We start from the raw sequence: 11686 nt of genomic DNA on the forward strand, positions 1-11686 counted from the left end.
GCTCTACTGCCCTGGGCCTCCTCCTGGCCCTCTCCCTTTCTCCTCCACCAGGGCCCCTCCTGGCTCCAGCTGCCCACTGACCGATCTCCCTCAGAAAGAGGCATCTGGCAGCTGCACTAGGAGAATGACCTCATAGCACTATCATTAAAGAGATTAGCTGAGCGGAACTGACTGTTATGAGCAGCCTTGTCTGTTTTAATACATGTAGCCACTGTAATGGGAACATGGGGTTTCCATGTTAACACTGATATTTCCATGGTCTAATAATGAGCCCTTCTCCCTGACATTCTACCTGAGCGGCTCGAGGTCACTGTGCAGCTTCCTATTCTCCTTAAGAGCCAGCAGCCCTTGGTCAGGCCAGTGACGCTGGGAAAACCACACTCAGAAACTTGTATGATGCCACAGGGCCCCTCCCTCAGGAGTCAGTGCAAAGGCCTGTAGCAGGGCCTCAAGAGGAGCAGAATGGAGACCAGGTAGTACAGGAAGAAAGGAAGGCACCCGGCCCACCCAAGGTGAGGGCTGGCTGAGGCGGGCCCTCCACTGAGTGAGCTTTGCGATCGTGGGCACAGCATCTCTGGAAGCCTCAGTGTCCCTACCTGTGAAATGGGCTACTATACCATCTACCTCAGAGGACTGATGTGAAGGTTACTAAGCCAGCACCTGGCAGGAGTGGACGCAACACAAATAGTCTGTTTTTACCACTCTTACAAGGAAAACTTGAGGCCAGAGAAACAGATAAGGCCGGTAACAATCACAGCCACAGTCCACTCCTTCATGCACACCACAGGTGGCTACTGAGCGACCCCAGGTACAGGCCCTGGTCTAGGCATGGGGACACAGTGGGGAACACATCCTGTAGTGAAGCTATGCCTCCATTTGTGGTTCCAAAGTCCTCTTGACCCTGGTCAGTGGCCAAGCACCCCTGGAACTAGGGTCTGTGTCCTACGCTGTCACCTGCCCTCGCCAGCCAGGGCATGGTCCTGCTTGCCCACCCTGCAGGTCCTGCCCACGTGCAGAGGTGGGAGCGTGTGGGGAGAGGGAGGCTGCAGGCGCAAGCTGAGGTGCTGCATGCCCCAGCATCCCTCCCTCCTCAGCTTGGCTTTTCTGCCCTGTTCACAGAACCCGACCCAAGGATGGCCTCCAGTGTGACAGACATAGCCATCATTGCAGGTGAGCTGCCCTTGGCCCCTGAAACAGCCAGGAAGGCGGGTGGAGGAGGGAAAGGAGGGTGGCTGGGGCTGGGGGTGGGCTTTGGCCAGTGTGTTCCCCTCCTCAATGGTAGATTTCAATGCAGAACAGTAGACCCCACATTGGGCCCGGGTGGACAGGCAATGCAGCATGGTAGACACGGAAGGACGTGCCCCGCCTTAGCACCCAAAGGCTGGAGAGAGAGGAGCTGTGTCTGTCAAGGTTTGGGGATGAAAGTGGGTGGGTGGGACTGACGGGACTCCCTGGACCCCTCTTCTTTCTCCCTCATCCCACACTCTCCTGCCATCTTCCCTCCATGCTCCACTAAATGCAAACCTGGCCCTGCCCCGGCCCTGCTTCAAATCCATGCTGGCTCCCCACTGGTCATACTTGTGACCCTGAACTGCATTTCACAAACACCTAGGTTTCGTTTTTGGAGATTCGCACTTCTCCTCACTAGCTCATAAGTAGTTCAGGGAACTTCGACATTTAAGGAAAAAAAGAAAAGCAAACAGTCAAAGACGCAGGATCAGTTTTGTTTAATTTGGCATTCTTCAACTCCTTGGGCCACTGGGCCCTTCTCTTTCTCAGCAGACACTATTAACACTGTGCAGACACAAGCATTCAACTGGAGGCAAGGGGATGTTTGGGAAATTGATCTAAACACAGAGGTGGGCCTGGGAGGGAGCAGCTTTAGCCTTCCCATAATCTCCAACAAGGAGTCCCAGTGGTGCAGTGGTTAAGTGCTTGGTGGCTAACTGAAAGGTCAGTGGTTTGAACCCACCAGCCACTCTGTGGGAAAAAGATGTGGCAGTCTGCTCCTGTAAAGATTGCAGCCTTGGAAACCCTATGAGGCAGTTCTACTTTGCCCTGTAGGGTCTCCATGAGTCGGAATCATCTCGATGGCAGTGGGGAATCTCCAACAGCCCCCCGGAGACCCCCCAGATAAAGTGCTCTCAAAGAAAAGATGGAGGACTTGTTCTGCAGCTTCAAAACAAGTGCCCAAACCTCACGACAACCTTCCTCCCTTGAGATGGTTGCCTTTAAGCCCCTTGTAGAAATTCTAGAGCACTGAACCTGCACCTCGTTACTCATAAGGCCCTTAGTGATCCGGCCCCCACAGACCAACCCTAAGCCTCACTTCCTGCCCTCCCCAGAGGGATAGGAAAGGACTAACTGCCCCAAAGCACCACCCCCCCTCCCCCGCTAGCATTCACACTGGTGTCTCCCACAGGACCTTCCCTCCTCAGTCCTTTTCCTAGCCCCTCCTGCTCCTCCATCAAGACTCACCTCAACATCACTCCAGGGAGGGAGTAGGAGGTGGGTGGGGCAAGGAGCAGGGCCCTTGCATTTGGGAAACACAGCTCTCACCTCACCCAACACACCCCCAGGCAGAGCTAGTAGACCCGTATGTTGCACCTAGGGCAACCCACTTGTCCATTTTGCTCGGGACTTCCGTGGGTTTAGCCCTGCAAGTCCTATGTCCCAGAAAACCCCTGCAAGTCCTATATCCCAGGAACGTCCTGGTTTTAAAACAAAGTCCCATATACTTTCAGGGGGATGAGCCCCTCCAACAAACTCACAGGCACACATGGTGCAAATTCTACACCTGCTGCGATGATCACTTACCTGTCTTCCTCAGTAGATAGCATACACAGTGCAGGAAGCAATTCCGGGACACCACTCACACCCCTGCATGAAGAGCACTGAGTGAAGGCAGGCAGGGGGATACAAGGAGGAAGGAAGAGGGGAGGAAGGAAGAAAGAAAGAAAGAAGGGAGAATAGAGAAGGGAGAGAACAGGGTAACTTTGGATAGGTAAGGGAGAGAACACGCCAGGCAGAAATACCAGTGAGGAGGGAAGGAACCCCCATGGTTGGTGTTGATGTTTGTCACTGCAGGGTACCTGTCCTGGGCAGAACCTCTGTGGGTCCTGAACTCCCTCTCAGGCCCGGGCAGCCTGCCCCACACAGACCCATAGTTTCTTCCCACCCACAGGTATGATTGCTGCCATAGCCTTCGTCCTGATCGGCCTCCTCCTCATCACACTGCACTACATGTGCCAGCACAAGGGCACGTACTACACCAACGAGGCCAAGGGCACAGAGTTTGCTGAGAGCGCAGACGCCGCCCTGCAGGATGACCCTGCCCTCCAGGATGCCGGAGAAGGCAGCAGAAAGGAGTACTTTATCTGAGGGACACCAGACTTCACCTCTCCCTGCCCTGGCTCCAGCTCCGAGAGAGGATGCATCCCCCCGCCCCACCAACCACTACCAGACAGACTGTGGAGCACCCACTTTCCCAAAACGTGTGCCTTGGAATACAAGGGGCCTGACCAGAGTGGAGAGGAGGGGGTACACCCCACTGGAGAGACCCAAGGGTGCAGCGGCCACCGTGTGGCCTTCCTCTGCTCTGCCAGGAAGAGAGCATGTCTGGGCCCACAGCCTTCCTGGACAGGTCAGGCTGCCATCACGTGCCAGGCCTTGCTGGGTGGGTGGGCCTGGGCTGGGGGAGAAATGAAGGGAGTCGTCCATACACTGACTGAAGGCAACGACCTCAAAGGTCTGTCCTTGACATTTGGGAAACAGCAGGTACCAGAGCTAAAGGCACCTTTGTCTCCCATTGTTCCAGCACACAATAATTGGAAATAAATTTGAAATGTAGCTGAGCATCCTGAGTTACATGGCATCACTGGCTTGGAGGGAGAGGTTGTCTGGGAACAGAGACGAACACTGTCCAGGGCTTGGTCCTCCGGGGTGATTTTGTGTTCTCCAGCAGAGATGGCATGGATCTGGAGTCTCCACTTCCAGTCCAGAGCCTCACGGGGTGCGTCCTTTGCCGACTTCATGAAACAAATGTAAGGGCAAAATGTCCTTCTAGAAACAGAGCATCTGGGCAACTAAGCTACTGGCTGAAGCATTGATTTTTTAATGAATGGTATTGGATAAAATAGACTAATTTGAGCAAATATGAGCAAACCCTATCCTTCCTGATATACACTAACAAAGCAGATTCATAATAACAGTTACTGACAATGGCACCAGGGGTTGCAAGTACGGCTCCTTGGGTTTAAATCCTGGCTCTGGGACCAATTTTATGGTCCTGGGATCTTGGGCAACTTGCTTGGCCTCTCTAGCCTCAATGTGCTCATCTCTGAATGGAGACGGAATAATATGGTGACTCTAATGATACCTATTAGTTGCTGTCTAGTCGACTCCAACTCATGGCAACCTCATGTGTGTACATAAAGTTTTCAATCACTGATTTTTTGCAAGTAGATCACCAGGTCTTTCTTCCAAGGCATCTCTGAGTGACCTTGAACCTTCAACCTTTCCATTAGCAACTGCATGCATTAAACACTTGCACCAGGCAGGGAAGAAAGGCCTGGTAATCTACTTCCAAAAATCAGCCAATGAAAACCTTATGGATTAAAACAGTCCAGTCTATAACCAATCATGGAAACGTCACAGGACTAGCCAGCATTTTGTTCCATTGTGCACGGGCCACCATAAGCCAGAGGTTGACTTTATGGCAGAAGCAATTACATAGAGTGCCCAGTGTTCACTATATGCCATTGGCAATGACTGGTGCTGAATACACGCTGTTGTTATGTGCCCTGGAGTCAATTCCCACTCATAGTGACCATATAGTGTGTTTTGTTTAACAAAAGTTAATAATTGCCACCATTTCTAAACCCTTCCTGAGAAGTAGCCATATTTAAAATGAATAACACAGACATAAGTTGAGCTGGAATTGACTTGTTGGCGATGGGTTTGGTTTTTTTTTTATTTTTTGAAAGATGAACTCATTAGCTGTGATGGAATCTTTCTAAGACTTAACAGCTCAGCAATCAGAGATCAGCAGCTCCAAGACCAAAGACTGCACCACAGTCTCTCAGGCTTGGGTTTCTTCAAGCTGCGCCTGTCTCCACCTGGGAGTCAATAGAAAGGTTCCCACCACTTTCCCTAGGAGGATAAGGAGAATCTAAGCTTAAAGAAATGGAAATGATGGGACTGTGATGGGGAGAGAAGCAGGGAGACTTCCTTGAACTCTGGGTGATGGAGGGAGCTGGCCAAAGGTTGAGCCTTGCCTTGTGTGACCCAACCTTGCTGGCCCTCAATTTTCTCATCTGGAATTGAGAGCTGCATCCATGTGTCCCAAAATATGGTCCACCAAAAAGTGTGTTCAATGTGTAAGTAAATGCGGAAAATGACATATAAACAAGATTAAACTAGTGCAAGGCTTCTCAAGGCCTTTGCTACTCCAATGTGTATTATGACTCTTGGGGGCAGAGGAATATGCAGTATTTTCCAGATGTCTTTGGCTAGAAAATCCATTTCTTCACCAAATACTCATTACAAACTTGTGGACCAGTTGCTCTTTGGGAACACATTTGGGAAACACTAAACTAGATGACTTTGAGCCTTCATTCTTGTCCTGACGTTGATTCAGCTTTTTGAAACTATGTGGCCATGTGCCCCTGTCTTTAAGGTTTGTGAGAATAGATCCCTGTCCTATGGGCACAGAGGAGGCTCCCAGTCCCTTAAAAAGGACCAGAACTTGCACATAGATTTGCAACTCCAAGGAGAGGATGAACCAGAGCTCTCTGGGCCACCCTGGGGGCTGGTGCCCGGTGGGGATGAAGAATGGTGGATCCAAGGGCCTATAGAATGCTAGTCTCTCTTCCCTCAGAGGGCTCAGAAGCACAGTCTGCACTGAGTACTGGTAATGGGAGGCCAGATCCCTGGGCCCTCCCCTTCCTACCCCCTCATCTTCCTTGCCTACCCAATGTCCTGGGAAATTGACCCCAGGCCAGTGGGTCCCTGACCCCCAGCCAGAATCAAACACAGCAGCAGTGGTGACATGGAAACTGTAGGCAGCCCAGGCCAAACGCCAACAAGTGAGAGAGCTATAGGGCACACGCATGCATTAGGGCCATTCTGGTCCTCCCCTCAGGTCATATAAAACAACAAGACGGTACCACTTCTCTGGGCTAACTGCAGAGGCAAGGCTCACGCAGCAGAGCTCAGCAATTTAATGAGATAATGTGCATGGGCACACACATGCACGCACACACACACTTACACATCCAACACACACCAGTGTGCAAATAAATAACACTCCGTCACAGTAGAGACCATGCTTGGGTCATCTTTGAGCCCTTCCCCAACAGTGCCCTGAAATCGTTATTCATTCAACATGCTTGCAACAAATGTTGGTTGAGATAAATATGCACATGCTGAAGTCTCAAAAAAGCTGTTAAGGAGGAAGGAGGGAAGAGGAGAGAAGAGTGGGAGAACAAAGGAGAAGGGGAGGGTAAAGAGAAGAATGGAAGGAGAGGGAAGGGGAAGGAAAACACACTCTCTTCTTTGCTCATCCCTTCTTCTTAACCCTCACAACAACCCTGGGGACCGACATTCTCCTCCTTCCTCTAGGTCTGTAGAAACTGAGATTCAGGAAGTCTGAAGGACTTGCTGGAGGTCACTCAGATGGCAGAGGGCACAATGAAGCCAGGCCTCCTGGCTAGTGGACTGGAGGGGAGCCTCCCAGATGCAGAGGTTGGGTTAGTCAGCAGGAGCTTTTAATGAGGTGAAGCAGAGGCAACATGACTCAGCAGTGCTTCGATGACTCATCAATGCTGGGATCTGAGTGCCACAGGCCAGATCTCTGCTGTCTAGATGCCCCACCCAGTTATAACTGGCTCCTTATACCAGCACCCCCCCATCACAGTAAAAGTTGCCTTCGTGGGAGTGGCAGCTCTGAGTGGTGGGAGATGATGATGAAGTGGAACTGTGGGCTGTCTGCTCTTTCGGAATGATTGGGAAGGGGGAGATGGCATGTTCGTTCTGGTCCATCACACTTCATTCATACCTCCAGGACCCACAAATCCTGCCACTGTGATCAGTCTTATCAAAGGGGAAAATGATAAGCTAGACTAATTCATACCAGAGCATCCGTACTAACAACTTCTTGAGTGATTTTTGCTTTTAACAAGTATAAAAAAAAAAAAAAAAAACTAGTGCCATCGAGCCTATGCAGCCCCAAAATAAGAGCATCTAGTGATGCAATTTCAGGATCCATAACACGTAGATAATGTGTGTGTGTATGTGTGTGTGTGTGTGTGTATGGATGCAATCCATAAACATGTATTAGTAACCTATGTAAACGTGGGGATTGCACAACTGCATACAACAGCCGCACCTTGAGGAGTGAAAGGCCTAGTAGGGAAGATAAACATGCAAATGTATAACAACCTTCCAGTGCTGTAGATGCTGTGGGAGAAGTGATGCAGATACATTTGGAGCACCAAGAAGGAAGGTGACTGTTCTATATGGGGAATGAGGTGGGCTTGGGAAGGCTTCCCAGAGGAAGGGGAGCTTAGGCAACATAGAAGGCTCTTAAACCCATAATAAGAAATTTGGACTTCATCCCTTGGGCAACAGGGACAAGTGAAAGACCAGGGTATTTAGAGAGATATTTATCTCAAGGAAATGGCTCACACAATTTTAGAGGCTGGCAAGTCCCAAGTACATGGGTCAAGCATCAGGCTGGAGGCTTCTCCTGACTCCTGTACTGCAGGGGCTAAGGAACCCAAGATTGGCAGGTCAGATGGCAGGCTGCTGGCTTTCCAGTGGGGGCGTTGACAAATCCAAGATTAACAAGTAAGGTACTAGCTCAAGTCTCAAGAACTGAGGTCAGATGAATACAAGCCAGATGCAGAGCAAGAACCTTGCTGGAACATACATTTCTATACTGGAGGCAGGCCACACCATCAAGGAAATTCTTTTTTAACTGATTGGCTGCTCACAGCAGATTTCATCATGAAGATGATTACATTATATCAGATCTCTTTATGGAGTTGATTACATAATTACATAACTGTCAGTCTATATCGTAACAGCCAAGCCACTGAGAAACATGGCCCAGTCAAGGCGACACACAACCTTAAGCATTACAATCCATTGCTTATCAACTTGGCACCTGCACACATCTCCTTAAACCACACATAATCTCTAAATAATTATAAAGTCATACTTGCACCTAACGTGATACAGCTGACATAACACCCATACAACCAAAAATGCACTAGCCCTGTTTATGTCTTACATTTTATAAGTGGAGGAAAAAAAATATTTGATGCTCACATGCAAGGAAGAAATATTCGTAATAATTACAGTCCTCGTTTCTGCAACTGGTCATGTGGCCATAACTGATATTTAGAACTATCTTCTTCCACCACCCATCCCATATTACCTTTGCCTCAGCAAGTAGCTCAGCTAGTCATGGTTTGTTGCCTAGTGGAGTGACCCAAACCTTCATTACTGAAGGGTCTTAGCCATTAGTAGTCATGTCAGAATTGGGTAGCTCTAGTTTTCCATTGACTTTAATCACAGGGCATGGTAGTACTAAGAAATGTCCTAAGAAATTTCCTGTATTTCAGACATACTTTTCTTTATGTCCACAATGTAATATCAATCAAAGTTCCTCTTTTTAATTAGGATCAATCACATCAGCCAATATGGTAACTCCCATCTTTGTTGATTTAGAGGCATGAGGAGACCAAAGTGGCCGAGTATCATTCTTAACTTCTAGTTAAATGGAATCGGTGATGTGTCTCCAGGTGAGAGCATTCCTATCTTTGTAACTAAGACCTCTAGACCCTCAGAGCATAGGGTGGTGGGGACAGGAAGGGCAAATCTTGTGAGTGGGCCACTAAGGGTAATAGTGAGTGGGGCTACTCCCATTTCTACCCCTTGATTCCTGGACTCATGAATGCTGGCTTTGGGAGAAACAGCATCACATATTGGACACTGGTTTAGCACATATACTGCCCCCTAGAGAACATTGCCCCATCCTTGCAAGGTATTGCCACCTAACTGGTCCCATAAATGTGTCTTTAGAAGGCCATTCCTTCATTCTATGAAGCCAGTTGCTTCAGAATGATGGGGAACATGGTAAGACCAGTGAATTCCATGGTCATGGGCCCATTGCCACATTTCTTTTGCTATGAAGTGAGTCCCTTGATCAGAAGTGATGGGTAGTGCTGTATGGGATAGCATGATGGTGGATAAAGCATTCTGTAAGTCCACGGATGGTAGTATTGGCAGAAGCATTGAGTGTAGGGAAGGCAAATTCATATCCAGAGTAACTGTCTATTTCAATAACAACAAAACGTTGTCCTTTCCGTGATGTAAGCAGTCCAATGTAATCAACCTGCCACCAGGTTGCTGGTTGACCACCTCGTGGAATGTTGCCATATTGGAGACTCAGTGCTGGTCTCCGCTGCTGGCTGATTGGGCACTCACAGTCAACATAGGCAAGTTGCTCGTGGTGAGTGGAAATCCATGTTGCAAAGCCCATGCATAACAACTATCCCTGCCATCATGGCCAGTTTGTTAATGAGCCCACTGGGCAATGACAGGAGTCACTGGGGAAACAGAACAACTGCTTTCCAAAGAACACATCATCCTATCCATTTGCTTGTTAAAATCTTCCTCTGCCGACGTCACCCTTTGGTGAACATTCACATAAGACAGAAATATCTTCATTTCTTTGGCCCATTCAGAGAGGTCTGTCCACATGCCTCTTCCCCATAGATCCTCACCTCCAATTTTCCAATCCAGATCCCTGACCATCCAGCCAAACGTCGGCCACAGCCCATGAATCAGTATACAGTCACACATCTGGCCATTTCTCTTTCCAGGCAAAGTGGACAACCAGGTGCACTGCTCGAAGGTCTGCCAATTGAGAGGATTTCCCTTCACCACTGTCCTTCTCTGAGGTCTCTGAAAAGAGCTGTAGTGCTGCCTCTGTCCACTTTTGAGTAGTGCCAGCATATCACACAGAGCTATCTGTAAACCAGGCGCAAGTTTTCTCTCCTTCAGTCAACTGATCTTAAGGAACTCCCCATGAGGCCAGAGGTTCAGACAGGGAGAGGGCAGGTAATGTGACAGGAGTGGAGACCATGGGCATTTGGGTCATTTTCTCATGCCAGTTACTTGGGTCTTCAGGTCCTGCTTGGGCCTAATCTCATAGATACCACTTCCATTTAATGATGGAGTACTGCTGTGCACATCTGACTTTATGACTCTGTGTGTAAGCAAACACCCAGTTCATAATGGGCAGCTCAGGCTGCACGGTGACTTGGTTAAGCATTCAGTCTCTACTAAGGCCCTGCAGCAAGCCAAAAGCTGTTTCTCAAAAGAAGAGTAGTGATCCTCAGTGGAAGGCAGAGCTTTGCTCCAAAATCCTCAGGGTCTGCACTGTGATTCACCAATGGGGGCCTGCCAAAGATTCCAAACATCGCTGTCACTGACATTTCAAGCACCATTGGATCAGTGAGATCACATGGCCAAAGTGGCAGAACTGCTTGCACAGCAGCCTGAACCTGTTATAGAGTTTTCTCTTATTCTGTGCCCCACCCAGAGCTAGCAGTTTTTGAGTCACTTGATAAAAAGGCCACAGTAGCACACCTGAATGAGGGATATGTTGCCTCCACAAGCCAAAAAGGCCCACCAGACATTGTGCCTTCTTCTTAGTTGTGGGAGGGGCCGGGTACAATAACTTATCCTTCACTTTTGAAGGAATATCTTGACATGCTCCACACCACTGGACTCCCAGAAATTTCACTGAGGTGGAAGGTGCCTGAATTTTTGTTGGATTAATTTCCCACTCTTTAGCACTCAAATGTCTTACCAATAAGTCCAGAGTCATTGACACTTCTTCCTTACTAGGTTCAATCAGCATAATGTCATCAATGTAATGGACCAGCGTGATGTCTTGTGGAAGGCAAAGGCGATCAAGTTTCCTGCAGACTACATTATGACGTAGGGCGAAAAAGTTGATATACCTCTGAGGTAGGAAAGAGTAGGTATATTGTTGGCCTTGTCTACAGAAGGCAAACTGCTTCTGGTGGTCCTTCAAAATAAGAACAGAGAAAAAGGCATTAGTCAGGTCAATAGCTGTATACTAAGTACCAGGAGATGCATCAATTTGCTCAAGCAATGAAACTACATCTGGAACAGCAGCTGCAATTGAAGTCACTACCTAGTTAAGTTTTTGATAATCCACTGTCATTCTCCAAGAGTCATTTGTTTTTTGCACAGACCAGATAGGCTAGTCTAATGGGGCAGTGGTGGGAATAACCGCTCCTGTATCCTTCAAGTCATTGATGGTGACAGTAATCTCTGCAACCTCTGCTGGAATACGGTATTGCTTTCGTTTACTATTTTCCTAGGTAGAGGCAGTTCCAGTGGCTCACTTGGTTTTTCCTGCCATAACAGCCCTTAATCCACCTGTCAGGAATCCAATGTGGGGGCTCAGTCAGTTGCTGAGTATGTCTATTTCCAATTATGCATTCTGGAACCGGGAAAATAGCTACAGGATGGGTTCAGGGATTCACTGGACCCACTGTGAGAAGAACCAAGTTAAGACTCCATTAATATCCTGATCTCCATATGTCCTCACTCTGGTGGACCAGAGTGACATTTTGGGTCTCCT

The 11686-nt window shown here is 48.6% G+C and overlaps 1 protein-coding gene across 1 annotated transcript in view; it reads left to right on the forward strand.

Moving 5' to 3' along the window:
• GYPC (glycophorin C (Gerbich blood group)) overlaps nt 1-3855 on the forward strand; it is a 42506-nt gene extending 38651 nt beyond the window's left edge. The window contains exons 2-3 of the mRNA XM_049889069.1: nt 1120-1170; nt 3185-3855. Coding sequence (XP_049745026.1) covers nt 1120-1170; nt 3185-3381 — 248 coding nt within the window. The 3' untranslated portion in view covers nt 3382-3855. The remainder of the gene's footprint in view (nt 1-1119; nt 1171-3184) is intronic.
• Nucleotides 3856-11686: the final 7831 nt, after the last annotated feature.

This window comes from Elephas maximus, chromosome 6 (genome assembly GCF_024166365.1).
Source record: "Elephas maximus indicus isolate mEleMax1 chromosome 6, mEleMax1 primary haplotype, whole genome shotgun sequence".
NCBI lineage: Eukaryota > Metazoa > Chordata > Mammalia > Proboscidea > Elephantidae > Elephas > Elephas maximus.